The sequence below is a fragment of the Amblyomma americanum genome, chromosome 1, assembly GCF_052857255.1.
Source record: "Amblyomma americanum isolate KBUSLIRL-KWMA chromosome 1, ASM5285725v1, whole genome shotgun sequence".
Lineage (NCBI taxonomy): Eukaryota > Metazoa > Arthropoda > Arachnida > Ixodida > Ixodidae > Amblyomma > Amblyomma americanum.
In genome coordinates this window covers 547,856,414-547,872,761 of record NC_135497.1, presented here as the reverse complement: position 1 = coordinate 547,872,761, position 16,348 = coordinate 547,856,414, and the positions used below count along the sequence as shown (strand labels likewise).

The following is a 16,348-nucleotide window of genomic DNA, read 5'->3' as shown; positions in this document are numbered from 1 at the left end:
TGCACGCCACTGCCTCAGTCGCCAGGCGGGGCACAGCTAACACAAACTATCAGCGCCGCATCGGGGTGCCAACATTGTAACCAACAGCGAGCCAACATTGTAACACTCTTCCCCTCTTAGGATAAGGGCTTTGGGTGGGGAGTACTTCGTTACCTGGTTCCTAGTCCTTGTGCAGCATTGTAACATTGGTGCGCTAGACGTAGCCACTGTTGACTGCACTCACGTCACTGCCCATGGCATGGTTACTTGCAGGTGGCTGTTCCTCGTGAGGAATGTCCGGAACAGCTGGTGCATGGAGAGGTTGCTGCTCCAGTTCTAGTGGAGCTGCAGCACTAGCTGAGTGAAATGTGTGCATTTCAGCAGAAGTCAGAGGTGCTCCTGTACGTACAAGGAGCAAGCGGTAACCGTGCTGGTTCCCTGTGGTGCCATCTTCAAAATGGATGTTCGCTGATCCGAAAGTTCGATTTTTCGGACTAATTTCAGTCGTCTGCAGGCCAAAATCGGCTTTCGCCGGCACAAAAGGCGCCATCTTGGATTGAGGTGGATTTATGCTGCAGTTGGATTGGCTTGACATACTTTCGGTACATCACTGTTGCCAGTGGAGGTCCCTGCGATCTCTGACACTTCGAGGTGGCAGCCGGATTGTCACTGCCGTCAACTTGCTTTTGTCGCCGACGTTATCGCTTTTGTCGCGGGCGGTTATCACTTGTCCCATACGTTGAAAATTGGTTGTTGGGGGTAGGAATTTGCGCCGGAGCTATCTCACATCTCGGCGGGAATGGATAAAGGAGGGACAGAGAAGAAAGAGGTGCCGTAGTGAAGGTCTCCGGAATAATTTCGACCACCTGGGGATCTTTAACGTCCACTGACATCGCACAGCACATGGGCGCCTTTGCGTTTCGCCCCCATCGAAACGCGGCCACCGCGGTCGGGTTCCAACCCGGGTACTCCGGGTCAGTGGCCGAGCGCCCTAACCACTGAGTCACCGCGGCGGGTCTCATACGTTCGCCATTCACCATTTCGTCACTTGAGTTTCTCTGACCGCGTCGACCAAGTGACGCTCAGTCTTCACGAAGTTACATCCGTTCGCCGTTTTGTGGTTGCGTCCGGCGGCTCCGCCGCTTTGAACGAAAAGTGCCTTATGCGTGTTTGACAAGCGGTGTGGTGCACACTTGGGTTGTGGACAACATGGCCCCGCCGGGTCCATCAAAGAAGCGTGGGAAGTATTCCAACTAAATGCGGTGACATTGGTGTCTAGCGTGTACAGTGAAAGCACAACTCTGGCGCAAATACAGGCGCAAATCGTCGCCAGCAAGAGAAATTTTCCGCAAGGTAAAATCTGTGACATTTTTAAGGCGATTTCATTTCAATAAAGCGATTTTTTTTGTACAAGTGGATTTTTCGGACTGTTCGATTATTCGGACCACTTTTCGGGTTCCTTCGAGTCCAAAAAATCGGTCGGCGACTGTATTATGTCAGGAGGCCACGCTGAGCGAAAGCACTTCTCAGGGCAGAAATGGTAGCTGCTGCAGATGTGGAAGACTCAGGGACGACTTCTATCCACTTCGAGAAAGTATCAACAATAACCAAGAATGTATGTCCTAAAAATGGCCCCCTGAAATAAATGTGAAGCCTTGATCAGGGTCGCTGTGGAAAGAGCCACAGTGTCTACTGGATACACTGTGCAGCTTGATGTTGATCCTAGCATGTAGCACAGCTCTTCACACTGATGGCAATATGCCAGGCCACCAAACGTGGCTCCTGGAAATCATCTTGCTGTTCTCAACACCAGGGTGGCTGGCATGTAGCAAGCCAAGTACTTGGGCTTCCAATGATCGTGGAACCATGACTCTCCATCCCCACAGTAGGCAACCTTAACGGAGAATTGAATGGGTTCCACTCTGGTCCCACTGGTAGGCTTTCTCCTCTCAAAACAGAAAGGACAACATGACCCAGAACTGGATCGTTCCTTGTGGCTCATGCCACAACAGCAGGTGAAAGGAGTTGTGGATACAATGGAACCCCGTTCATACGTTTTTCACCGGACCGCGAAAAAAAAACGTAACAGCCGGGAAAACGCAACAGTGAGTCCGAAAATTAATGAAAACAGTGCAGCTTTGCCTTGAAACAATTTATTTCGACATCAAGTGAGCTTAGGTCTTAAAAAAATCGAGAATGGTCGATTGCCGTTTTTTCCGCTCACTGGAAAACACCATGCGTTTCTCGATGGCCTGGAAAGCCGCATTGCTCTCAGCGTCGCTTTGAGGTGTGACGTACCTGCGGAGGAGGTCCAGAGCCGCGACGGCTTCTCCAAAGCTCGGGTCCGCCAACTCCCCGGAATCATGCGGCTCGTGCTCCTCGTCATCATCACAGTCTGAGGCGATGTCGACTCTTTTCCGCGCTGGCTGCCTGTCGACTGCGTTGAGAACATCCAGCTTTTCCTTGAGGGAAAGCGCCTTGCGCTTGCGCGACGCCATCAAAGGACGACAAATCGCTCGCGGTGTTAGCGAGGCCCGACGAGGCGTAGGCAGCGTAGGTGCTGACGGGAGGACACGGACGACTCGGATGGGTTGAACCGCACAAACAAGATATACTGGATTAACGAGGCCTGACGAGGCGTAGGCAGCATAGCTGTTGACGGAAGGGCATGGACGACTCGGATGGGTTGAACCGCACAAACAAGACTGGATTGCTGCGGGCCCGCGGGTTTTACTCGCTTCGGCTGACGAGGCAGTGGCCATCTAGTGGCAATCTCTCCAACTCGCGTGCGGCTTTTTATGGCCTCCGAGATTACCCACACGCGTGCAAGGGGGTGATCTCGGAGGCCATGGTCTTGTAGCCAATTCCGTAGCCAAGCCTGGCTAAGACTCGTCAAAATGGCGGTTGGCGCGCGTTGCCCAGCCGGGTTCGGGGTGCCAGGTTGCGACGTATCATGCGGGAACGTTTTCACAGCTACAACGTAACAGCGGGGTGCCCAATACATTGGATCCTATGGGAGCTATGCCGGGACCGGACGAAAACGACGTAACAGCCGGGAAAACGCAGCAGTGAGGAATGTAACAGCGGGGTTCTACTGTATACCTGTTGTCGTTGGGCAGTGGCAGTCTACTAGAGCATCAGCATGAGCGAGCTCTTTGCCAGGCTTGTATACAAGTTTGCACTTGTAAGCAGAGAGCTTCAGAGCCCACCTGACCACTTGAGGGAAAGCTTGCACTGGAACAGGCTTGTTAGCGCCCAACACTCCAAAAAGTGGCTCATGGTCAGTGTGTACCTCAAACGGTATGCCCCACAAGTACTGGTGGAAACGATCCACACCAATTACCAAAGTCAGTGCCTCCTTGTAAAGTTGATTGTAGCTCTGTTCGGCTTTTGATAATATCCTGGAAACTTTTAGGACGGTGTGGAAACAGAGGGTCTAGGTCCAGGTGACGTTACGAGAGGACGCTAGTGGGTCGCCAAGTTATCATCATCATCAGGATGAGCAGCCGAGGCGGAAAGAGGGAAGACGAGTGGAATAAAGGTTGTTCGCATGGCAGCCCGTGTGTGTCATGTCCAAGGAATGACACGACAATGTCAGCTGTTCAGTGCAGGCGCCCGACTAACTAGGCCAGCCGCAGCACGTTTATTAATAGGCGTTAAAAACGCCCCCTGCCGGATCGGCAGGTTGCCATAATGTAACATCCTTCCCTCTTATAGAAATGGGACATGCACAATAAAGCTCATGAACGGAACAAAACTCAACCCGAAAAAATGGTTTATAATGAATATCGCACCACAGCCCTCCGGGTTCGGCCGCTGCGACGAAGGGGTGTTCGCTGCGTTGTTCCGGTACACTCCGAGGCGCCAGCGTCCGCATGGGAAAACTCAGGCAGTGAGTTCCCGTTCTTCTCAGAATGGCCTGAGTCGATGCTTCCAGCAACAGTTGCAGTCGTAGTATCAGGTGACAGGACACCCTCTTCCCCAGCAACGACGTCGCCAGCCAGAGTGTTTAGAAAAAACTACATGCAGTGTTCCTCGTACATGATCGTGGTGCCTCGTCCACGTGCAACCATCCGGAAGTCTCAGCACTGCTGCAAACCCTTCGTCCGACTCCACCGCTTCCGACACCCAACTCGGCCCAGGTCGGACATTCCGCACGAGTACCTGTTTTCCTGGCTCCAGGTTGGTCCCCCTGACTGACATCCGGTTCCTGCGAACATTTTAGTGTAGCTGCTTCACCATGACTGCCTTCCGGAGATCCGGCCGAAGTAAGTCAAGGGCTGTTTTCAGCTTCCTGCCCAGTAACAGCTCAGCAGGACAGCAGCCTGTTACCTCGTGCGGTGTATGAATATCTCCCGATCCGGCCTTCTTCAGTGTCTGCTTGATGGTCTGCACTGCCCGCTCTGTTGTGCCATTGGACGCTGGGTGGTATGGTGGCACCAGTATCTGTTAAATGCTGTTATGTAAAAATACCATGAACTCCTCAAGCGCAAATGCCGGGCCGTTGTTCGACACGACTTCTGGCAAGCCCTGACCTGCAAAGATCTGTCTCAGGCTCTGGATTGTTACTGCTGCGGATGGAGTCATTACCAGATAGACCTCTATCCATTTCGAAAATGCGTCCACCACGATGAACAAATGCACATTCCGCACCGGGCCAGCGAAATCTAGGGCCAGAGAAATCTACATGCAAACGAGACCACGGCCTCTCGGGAAAAAGCCACAGCCTCACAGGCGCTGGCCTAAGCATCCGCTGGTTCTCCTGACAAACACGGCATGCCTGGACCGCTGCCGTAATGTCTCTATCCAGTCCCGGCCACCGAACATGGCTGCGGGCAACCGCTTTCATTTTTGAGATCCCGGGATGACTTTCGGGTAGAAGACGCAGTACTTCAGCTTGTACCGATGCAGGGATCACCACACTGTTCCCCAATAAAATGCAGTTACTCTGGACGCTGAACTCCAGGAACCGAGCTTCAAATGCTTTCCAAGGCTCTTCCAAGGGAGGCCCTCTACCTGTCCACAAAGCTTCTCGCAACTGTAACAAACATGGGCCTTTGTTAGCGGCCGCTGCCACGACTGATGCTGATAGCACCTTTGGATAACAACTCTGGAGCATGAAAATTTCTGGAGGGCATTCAACGTTAGCTTCTCTCAAAGGCAGGGGCAACCAACTGAGGCCATCTGTGTGAGAAATCTGTCCACCAGGCTTATAACTCAAGACATAGTTGTACCCTGATAAGAACAATGCCCAGCGCAGGACACACGGAGAACACGACTCTGGTATAGGCCTGCCTGCTGCCAAGAGACCCAACAGCAGCTTATGATCAGTCACAACTTCAAATCTGCGACCCCAAAGATACTGCTTGAAGCGCACAACTCCGAATACAACAGCGAGTGCCTCTTTGTCAAGCTGACTGTAGTTCCTTTTCACCGAGGCCAGGCTTCGCGACGCAAAAGCTATCGGTCGCTCCACTCCGTCTGCTTCCCTCTGTGCGAGAACCGCGCCAAGGCCATAGGGCGACACATCCGTGACCAACACTGTAGCCTTCCCCGGATCGAAATGTGCCAACGCCGATGCTGATGCCAGTAATGCCTTACTTCGGCAGAATACATCTTCCTGAGCTGGCTCCCAAAACCACAGTGTGACCGGACTCAGCAGGTGATTGAGTGGGTGAAGCACTGTTGAAAGCTGCATGGGGAATGAATTCCCTGTAGAAATTAATGAGGCCGATGTAGCTTTGGAGCGCCTTGCAATCTCGTGGTTTTGGAGCCAAAAAGGACCGCTTCAATGCTCTTAGGGCTCGGCTGCAGGCCTTTGCTTGTAACGACGTGGCCCAAGTACTCAACTGTTTCCTTCATGAACTCGCACTTGGCCAGTTTCAGGTGGAGTCCTGCTTGCTGGAGGCATCCAAGGACCCTGCACACATTCTTCCAGTGATCCTCATCGGTTCAGAGCTCGGCTGCAGGCCTTTGCTTGTAACGACGTGGCCCAAGTACTCAACTGTTTCCTTCATGAACTCGCACTTGGCCAGTTTCAGGTGGAGTCCTGCTTGCTGGAGGCATCCAAGGACCCTGCACACATTCTTCCAGTGATCCTCATCGGTTCGGCCAGTCACCAAAATGTCATAGAAGTAAACAGGAACGTGCAGCAGATCACCCAGCAAGTTGTCCATTTCGTGCTGAAACAACGCGGGTGCTGACACTACGCTGAATGGAAGCCTGGTGAATTGGAAAAGGCATTTCAGCGTATTGATTGTGACCAATTCCTGCGACTTTGGTTTCAACTGTACTTGTCGATACGCATCCCTTAGGTCAAGCTTGGTGAACTTGACACCGCCGCTCAGTTTCGCAAACAGTTCTCCAATTCTGGGAATCGGATAGCTTTCACTGACCGTTACTGAGTTAATGGTGACCTTAATATCACCACAAATGCATACTCTGCCGCCTTGTTTGACCACAGGCATGACAGGTGTGGCCCACCTTGACGTCCGGACAGGGCGTACGATGCCTTCTCTTTGCATGTGTTGCAGTTCTTCTATTACTTTGTCTCGGAGTGCAACTGGCACCTGCCTCGCTTTAAAAAACTTTGGTTTTGCCCCTTCCTCTAGTGAAATCTTGGCCTGTGCGCCTTTTGACGTACCAAGCGACTCCGCGAAAACGTCGACAAATTCCTTGACGAGGCTTGTCACGGAACAGACTGCATTAAGCTTTTTCAGTTTCGTTATGGTAATCGCGAACGCTTCCATCCAGTCTCTCCCCAACAACGTCGGACATGGTCCTTCACGAACAGTGGCAACGTTGCCTCGCGGGCTCCTAACTTTGCAACGGCCATAATTTTGCCCAAGACTGCCGAGGGCTGCCCTGAATAACTTTTCAGTTTCATGTCAGAGTGCTCTAACTGTGCTCCAGGAAACATGACGTTGAACTTATCCTCACCTATGATGAAGACGCTGGCTCCGGTGTCCAATTCCATCACCAGTAGTACACCACTAACGAAGACTTTGACCTGCTTGGGCTCAGGTCCTGCCGCTTGTGACGCCCACATGTCGTAAAGTGCATCCGTGTCATCCGTCTGTGGCTCGGGAATCTCGTCCATTTTGTGCACTGAACACGGTCTCATCTGGTTTCTCTGGTCCACCGCCGGGTTGCTGCAGACCCTTGCAAGGTGTCCTTGCTCCCCACACTTGAAGCAAACACTAGTGCTGTGCCAGCACCGCGTCGCCGAGTGTTTGCCACCGTACCGCACGAAACCCCGCCGCAACTCTTCTCGGCGGTCGTCCCACGAAATTGGCCGTCCGTATCTCGCTTGTCGACGCTGCTTGCGTGCACAACATGTTTGCATCCTTCCTCGCGGCTTCAATGGCAGTCACCAACTGCTTGGCTGATTCCAAGGTTAAATTTGCGGCTTCCAGGAGGCGTGTCTGCCTTCCTGTATCATTGATACCACAGACAACCTGATCCCTCATCATGCGGTCACGCGACGCCTGTCCAAAATTGCAGTCATCCACAAGCCTGTTAAGTGCCGCAACGTAGTCGCTCACAGGCTCACTTTCATGCCTCCGCCTCGAGAAAAATTTGAACCTTGCGACGACTTCCAACACCTTCGGCTTGAAGTGGGAACTCAAAACTGTGAAAATTGCCGTGAGCGTTGCATCCGCAGGCTTCGTAGGCGCAAGCAAGCTTTGCAGCAGCGAATATGTTGTCGGCCCACAGGTTGCCAGGAATACTGCTTTCTGCTTTTCTTCGGTGAGGTCATTGGCAGCGAAGTACAGCTGAGTGCGCTCCTGGTACTCCGACCACTCGGTAGTGTCCACGTCGAACGGTTCCAGCCTTCCGGTGACCATCTTCACCTGTTAATGGCGCGCGCTTGCCCCGCAGCACACTAAACCAATTTGCCGCCAGATCTCATTCTGGTCGCCACTTGTCATGTCCAAGGAATGACATGACAATGTCAGTTATTCAGTGGCGCCCGAATGACTATGCCGGCCACGGCAGCACATTTATTAATAGCCGTTAAAAACGCCCCCTGCCGGATCGGCAGGTTGTCATAATACAACAGTGTGTTTGGTGAGTTGTGTGAATGTGTCGCCGCCGAAGCATGACAAAGCAAAAGCAATGGGATGTTTTCAGCCATCAGCAGCTCTGTGCACCAGAACTGCACCAATGCCATAAGGTGATGCATCGCAGCTGAGGCACACTGGCCTGTCAGGGTGGAAATGCACAAGAACTGGAGCTGCAGTCACCAGGTGCTTGCATGCAGTGATGCAGCCTGTTGTTTGTGTCCCCACTCCCGCTCCTTTCCATCACAAAGAAGCAAGTGCAGCAGACGGAGCAGTGCAGAAAGATTGGGTAAGAAACGCCTACAGAAGTTGACAAGTCCCAAGAAACTTCGAAGTTCCTTGACATCTTGTGGCACAGGAGAATGCAGAATGGCAGTTACCTTGACAACATTTATGGAAGGGCCTTTCCTGCTGATGATGTGACCCAGGTATTCGACTTGTGGCACAAAGAAGTGGCACTTTTCGAGTTTCAACTTCAAGCCAGGTTCTTTAAGTTTGCCAGGCACAGCACGGAGGTTGTGTAGGTGCTCAGCATCGTTAGCACCGGCAACAAGAATGTCATCAAAGTAGACTATACATGCGGCAGTCCCCTGAACAAGTTCTCACGCTGAAATACTGCAAGAACAGATGAGTTACCAAAAGGGAAACCAGTGCATTGGAATAACCTATATGCGTCGAAATAGTGACCTACTCTCTAGAGGCCTCATCAAGAACAACTTGCTGGTACGCGACCTCGCAAGTCTAATTTCGTGAATTTCTCGCCTCCAACAAGCATGGTCCACAGGTCCTCTATCCTTGGAACAGGGTACTGCTCCACTGTTGCTGCTGGGTTTATGGTGACACCACAGTCTGCACAGATTCTGATTCGCGCATCTTATTTTGGTCACAGGAACAATAGGTGCAGCCCACTTTGCTGTCTTGACTGGAACAAGGATGGAATCTCATTAATCTTTGAATTTCTCGTGTGACTCCATCTGTCAAAGCATATGGCAGTGGGTGTGGCTTGAAAACCCTGGTGGCGCATCTGAACGAACACGTAGTGAAGCTTCAGCACCCTTGAACATACCCAGGCCTTCTTCAAACACTTTGGCGTAGTCTTGGATTCTAGGTGTTTGATGTCGGAAAGTGCATGGATGTTCATTTCAACATCGGAGATGCCGATGCCCAGTTCCCGCATCCAGTTGCATCCTAGGAGTGGGTGATCTACCTCCTGTCAGAAATAAAGGTCAGCCTCTTTGCCATGAAACTGTACACTGACTTCAGCTTTGCCTTGAACTTTTTTCAATTCCTGGAGTAGCTTTGCAGAAATGCTTGCGACGGCTGCACAGGAACTGAAGACAAAACTGTAGGAAACACAATGTGGCAATGACAGAGACACTTGCCTCTGTGTCCACCTCCATGCGGAACGGCTTGCTGCAAACGTCAACGGTGACGGTGAAAGAAGGAGGTGGACTGACGTCTTCAACTTGCCACATGTTCAAAAGTTCGGAAGACAAAGTTGTAGCGGCGTCTTCACCGCAGACAGTATTCATGGGGTGCCGGTTGCTCCATGACAGTGAACTTCGTGCCGAAAACCAATACGACTTGGGAGGGCTGTAATTCCAGGCTTGGCTGTCCTTTCATCTCGTATAACAAACCTTTGCCAAGTGACCTCAATTGTGACAGTACCTGCAAATGGTCTTCCTGTGCTTGCATTCGGATGCAAGGTGTCCATTCCCGCAGCGGTAACAAGTGACACCTCCCCCTCCCCCACGAATCTGACGAGACACAGTGAGTTGAGAAAGCGCTGCTAGTGTTAGTTTGTGCTATCTCCCTTGCACCCTTTTTTGCAGCTTCCATTGCTAGGGCGGTCTAGACGCACGGTGTTCTCAAATGTGAGGTCCGATTTTTCTAACAGTCTTGTCTGGACGTCTATGTTGTTTATGCCACACGTGATACAGTCGCAGATCATGTTTTCGAGTTCAGCACCGAAGTTGCAATGCTCCGAAAGGCTTTTCAGCGCTGCAATAAAATTATTGAATTATTGATGGATTCACCTTCCACGCCAATACACGAGTTGAAGCGGAAGCTCTGCACAATGGCAGATGGCTTTGGGCAGTAGCGGTTTCCAAGAGCTGAAAGAATCTCGTCCAGTGTTTTGTCATGGGGCGTGTTGGGCTTGACCAAACTGCACAGCAGCGCATATGTTTACTGCTCACAGCAGCTGATGAATACACACTTTCGCTTGGCTTCGACGATGTTGTTCGCCAAGAAAAATGTTTTTAGACAGTCCACGTAGCAGGGCCAGTCGTCTCCTCCTCCCTCGAATGGCTCGAGATTATCCAAGTTTGGCATGCGTACAGATGGTCGAGTGGTAGGAGAACGAAGACTCACATAAAATTCCTTTCATCCTCAACACCAGTTGATACGTGTGCCTATGACCGGGCAGAGCCTAGGCCATGATGCCCGCGAAACACCACAGAACAAGCCGAGTCACCAACCCAAAATGAACGATGTTCATTTTGTGCTGTGCAAACTATTCGCTTTGATTCGAAAATGTTCGCCTTGCTTCAAAACTATTCGAACAAAATGACAATTTGCTTCACGTTCACTTCGAACTGAAAATTCACTATTCGCATATGCCTACACTTTAATTAATCAATGTGGTCCACAATTTCCCACTAGTGAGGAGAACCATGACAGTTTCACCCACCAACAAGGAATCCGTCCTGAGAGAGTGCTTGCTCTCATTGGAGCTGCCTTTGCCCAATTACAAAGGCAAAGAAGGTGCTTAGCATGCCCACCTCATCTTCGTCGACATAGAAGCCGTGAACAGATCCACAGCGGTCCCCAACATAGAGAGTGTCCAAGCCAGCACAAAAGAGGGCTGCAGTGGCCCAACGCTGCCTGCCACGGGGCAGGGCACACTGGGCGTACAAGTCGAAGCTTTCGGCGTCGTCCACAGAGACCTCATCTGGAACTCGTGACAAAACCTGCAGTCAAATGTTTGTTTAATGACCACCCCAAGTCAGTTTCAGAAGTAAAAACAGTGACATATAAAGAACCACAGGCACCACAATTTGGTTGTGAGCTCCTTCTTTATAAATAATTGTTCGCATCATGTCAGTAAACAGTAAATGCACCACATGGAATGCACCTACACTGGTAAATAATTTATAACGAAATGTTTCAGCAGTCAGTCAGTGGTTATGATATTAAGGGCAGATTCAGGGGCTTTTGAGGTTCTAACCAAACTTATGTTGTAGGTTTTTATCATGTTCTTGATTACTAGTTTGGCAGCCATACATTTCATTCTGGAGCATGCAGTTTTCATGGCCTCAGTTCAGAGGATTTCTACAGACAACACTGCATTTTCGACCTCAAAGGCACTCCACTAATGTCAATACCTGCTCTCCTTCAATGACAAGATTTTTGGACATGTATTAGATCATATCAGGCATTTTATAAAAGAACTCATTTAGTCTAACGTTCGACGGAATACCGTCTGGTCAGGATGAAGCATAATAACAGGGTGAAGTTTGGGTCACTGACCAAGTCAAAAACAAACGAAAATGACGTTTCTTGTCCCGTACAGGACCCTTGTTCACAATAAGACTGTCAAAGAAGAAGGCGGGATTATATAGTCTTCAGGATTGTTCCTAATCTTTTTGCGTAGATATGATGAAGAGAGCCTTGATTCCTGTTCAAGGTGTTCAAGAACTCATTGTTTTCAGTCGCTGCTTCAGCTATTCACAAGCATATGAGTGTCTTCCTAGTAATGCTTCTGACATCGTCTCTGGCCAAGGATAGAGTCTTTGTTTCGGTATGCTGTTTTCGCTGTTCTAAAATGGCTTCACTCGGTATATTCAAAAATGGTTTCCCAAAGACGACGAAGGTAGTGCAAGGAATGTGCAGGGGGTAGTCATGTGACCTGCCTCTCAACCACCATGGTAGCCAATGATGCAGCACCACCACCTACTACTATGCACAAATGACCGTAGACAAGATGCGCACCTGGTGAGCTGCGGAACAGTGTAAGCACAGATAATAGCAATGGGAAGTGGCAGCTACATTGAATGTGGCAGTGGGACAGCTTTTCACACAATTGTTCACGTTAGGCAGTAGCTTGGTGGTTGTAGTTTTTTTTTACCACCTCACATGACCTGATCTAAACTTCGATGCTGTAGCCACCAATCGGCTGAAGAAACCAAAACTGGACACCCTGGACACACTGGAAGCCCTGCTCGGCTATCACAATAGTGAATCCCCAAGGCTTAGTCATTGGTGATCATAGTCACGTGACCACGTTCTAGCACAGCGAATTATTTTTTACCCAGGCATGTTGCATATCAAAGTGATTGGGACTTAAAGCCATGTTTAGATATGTTGAACGTGACCACGTTCGAGTGTAGTGAACTCTTTTTAACCAGGCAAGGTACATATCAAACAAAACGTTTTTCACAGGCCTGCTCGGCTGTCACTAGAACAAAGCCACATCACCAAGTCACTAGTGACTATAGGCACTGACCACCTCCGAGGAAGGTGCATTATTTTTACATCCAATCATGTTGCATAGCAAACAACTCAAGTTTTAAAGCTCTCTTCGGCTAACAGCATGACGAGCTCGTATTACCAAATCGGTAGTGATTGCGGTCACGTGACAATGCTCGAGCGTAGTGAACTCTTTTCATACCCGTGATGCATATCAAAGGAAAGGATTTTCAAAGCCCTTTTCGGCTGTCATTATTTGAAGACCACATGACCAAGTCACTAGTGAATATAGTCACGTGACCACGTTCGAGCACCGAGCATTATTTTTTTACCCTGGCATGTTGCATACCAAACGACTCAGGTGTTAAAGCTCTGTTCAGCTATCAGCACGAGCTCGCATGATCAAATCATTAGCGATTGCGGTCACGTGACAATGTTCGAACATAGTGAACCCTTTTGGTATCCAGGCATGATGCATATCAAACGAAAGGTTTTTTGAAGCCCTCCTGCACTGTTACTATGAAAACACCGCATGACAAAGTCACTAGTTAGTATAGTCACGTGATCACGTTCGAGCTCTGAGGATTATTTTTTATCCTGGCATGTTGCATATCAAATGACTCAGGTTTTAACGCTCTGTTCGGCTATCAGCATGATAAATCACTAGTGATTGCGGTCACGTGACAATGTTCGAGCATAGTGAGCTCTTTTTGTACCCAGGGGTGATGCATAACAAACGAAAGGTTTTTTGAAGCCTTTCTCGGCTGTCACTATTTGAAAACTGCATGACCCAGTCACTAGTGAGTATAGTCGCGTGACCATGTTCGAGCACTGTGCATTAGATTTACATCCAGGCATGTTGAATATAAAACAACTCATGTCTTAAAGCTCTGTTTGGCTATTGAGATGGCAAACTCGAGCGATGGAATCACTAGTGATTCTGGTCACATGACCATGTTCGAGTGTAGTGAACTCTTTTTGTACCCAGGCGTGATGCATATCAAACGAAAGGTTTTTCGAAGCCCTTCTCGGCTGTCACTATGAGAAGACCGAATGACCAAGTCATTACTGACTATAGTCACGTAACCACAATCGAGCACGGTGAATTATTTTTACATCCAGGCATGTTGCATATCAAACGACTCGTGTCCTAATGCTCTGTATGGATATCAGCATGGCGAGATCACGTGATCGAATCACTGGTAAGATTTTGGTCACGTGACAATGTATGAACTTTGTTAACTCTTTGTACCCAGGCATGACGCATATCAAACAAAATGTTTTTCAAGCCCTATTCAGGTTTCCCTATAGGACGGCCACATTACCAAGTTATTGTGACTATGGTCATGTGACCACATTCGAGCATGGTGCGTTATTTTTCTACCCTGGCATGTTGAATATCTAACGACTCGGGCCCTAATGCTCTGTTTGGGCATCAGCATGACGATATCGCAGGGCGGAATCACTAGAGATTCGGGTCAGGGGACCACGTTCGAGTGTAGTGAACTCTTTTTGTACCCAGGCATGATGCATTTCAAACGAAATGTTTTTCGAAGGCCTGCTCGACTGCCCCTATAAGTAGTCCACATGTCCAAGTCACTAGTGAATGTAGCCATGAGACCATGTTCGAGCACGGTGCATTAGTTTTCTACTCAGGTATGCTGCATATCAAACGAAGTGGGTTTCAAAGTCCTGACCTCGGAACAAACAGCGCAAAAGGGCTGTGGTCCTTTTGCGTTGGTTCTTCTGGTATGATGGCCTACCAACCAGCCGAACAACAAGTGTTTCGAAGCTCTGCTCTTCTACCACTTTTGTGAGGACAGATGACCCAGACACTTGCGACTTTTGCCACATGACGCCGTTTCAACATCGTGCAGTTGTTTTTTACTCACGCATGTTTCATATCAAGTCACTGTGCTGGTTCATTGGCTATGGTGCTCGACTGCCAACTCGAAAGACGCGGGTTCAATCCGTGGCATTCACATTTCGATTGAGATGAAATGCTAGAGGCCCTTGTACTATGTGATGTGAGTGCTCGTTAAACTCAGCGGGCTGAACCTACCAAAGCTCTCCCCTGCAGCGTCCCTCATAGTTTGTCACTTTGGGATATTAAAGCGCATAAAGCAAGAAAGCATGTTCGATGTCAAACGAAATGGTATTTGAAGCCCAGTTCAGCTGTAACTGTAATGATATAATATGACGCAGTCATTAGTGACACCTGTCATCTGACCAAGTTCGGTCATAGAGCACTGTTCTATACCCTGGCACGACGCATTCAAAGGGAATGGTTTTCGAAGCCCTGTTGCGCTATCACAGTTGTGAGGCCACAAGACTTAATGATAGGTGGCTCGCCAGAGCACATTCGAGCACAGAACCTGCCACGTTCGAGCAGAGTATTATGTTTATACCCAAGCATGTTGCATGTCAAATGACGTTGCTCTTCAAGATCTCTTCAGCTATGAGCATGATGAGCTTGCATGATTGAGTCACTAGTTATTCTGATGACGTGATCTCGTGCGAACATAGTGCACTCTTTTTGTACCCAGGCATATTACATCCAGTGTTAGAGGGAAGACTTCAAGTAATTTGTAAAAATACGATTCTTGAGGTAAAAGTTTGGTTTTTGTGGCAAGAGACTGCCAGGCTTGGTGGACACCAGAAAACCAGTGAACCATTTTAACTAGTAAGATGGTTAACTATTGTTCAAAAATGAACTTTTTAGCTATAAAAGTGAGGCGTCACATGTCAACGTTGTTTAATAATCAGGCCGTGTGACCTTGATATGTGTGGCGTTCGCTTGATATGCATAATGCCATGGTAAAACAAGGGCACTATGCTCCTGTCCTAGTACAAACAGTCTAAGAGAGAATGCCTTGCAAGTTTCTTATATTTATCGGTCAACGCACCTTCGAATGCCATTTGGTCGGTATTCATGACTGCTGCGGCGAACCGGTATCACCAGCTGAAAGCGGGTACATGCGAGTAACCACTACAATTAGGCATGGTGAGTTGACTTAATCATAATCGAATAGTACTTCAAAAACAATTTAGTCTGGCAGTCATCGTGTGAGTCCAGAAAAAATGTGCACTTTACTACGACAAAGCGCAGTGTCGTCAGTAACTGATGATTAGCTCTTAAGAGCTCACCATAGTGATTACCTAGACGGGATTCAAACACTGTATCGTTTGATATGCTTCGTGCTCGAGTGCAAAAACAGCGGACTGTCTTCAAACGTGTTCAAGCGACAAGGTTCACTGGTAATTAGGACGTGTAAAGCTATTGTAGAGATAGCTTAACAAGACTACAAAAGCCATGTTACTTGATATGCATCATGTCTAATGAAAAAAATTACGGGGCGATCAGACATTTGACAAGGTATATTTAGAGTGGTGGTGTAGCTTTCACTGAATCCTATAAGCTCGTAACATGGAGCTTATGGTGCGGATTCACTGCCGATCTCCAAATGAGTGGATAGCTAAACTGTGATGCCGTAATAAATATTAAAATCTTACGTTAGAGCTATGTGTTTATGGCGGGAAATAAAAAACACTGAAGTGGCTCGAGGTTCAGTGCGACACAAGGACGAAGAGAGGCAACGACGAGTGCTGACTATTGACGCTATTTGTAGATAGTCGTGTCTTCTTCCTTCCTTTTCGCCACGTGTGTCGCGCTGAATTCCAAAGTGCCAACAGGCCAAACTATTCCTATCAATGCCCGATAGGTACAGTTATAGGCGTAGTTCTTGCTCCTTGCTTGGGAGTTGTTACTGAGTGCTAGAGTTTGTTAGCAATGGGTTGTCACAGGATTGTGTCCATTGAGTTGAGCTCACTGAGTT

General features: G+C 48.9%; 1 protein-coding gene across 1 annotated transcript in view; it reads right to left on the bottom strand.

Annotated features, from left to right (window-relative positions):
• The window catches only part of LOC144116315 (tRNA (34-2'-O)-methyltransferase regulator WDR6), a 273,947-nt gene that overhangs the window by 145,128 nt on the left and 112,471 nt on the right, over positions 1-16,348 (bottom strand). The window contains exon 12 of the mRNA XM_077651056.1: positions 10,826-11,014. Coding sequence (XP_077507182.1) covers positions 10,826-11,014 — 189 coding nt within the window. The remainder of the gene's footprint in view (positions 1-10,825; positions 11,015-16,348) is intronic.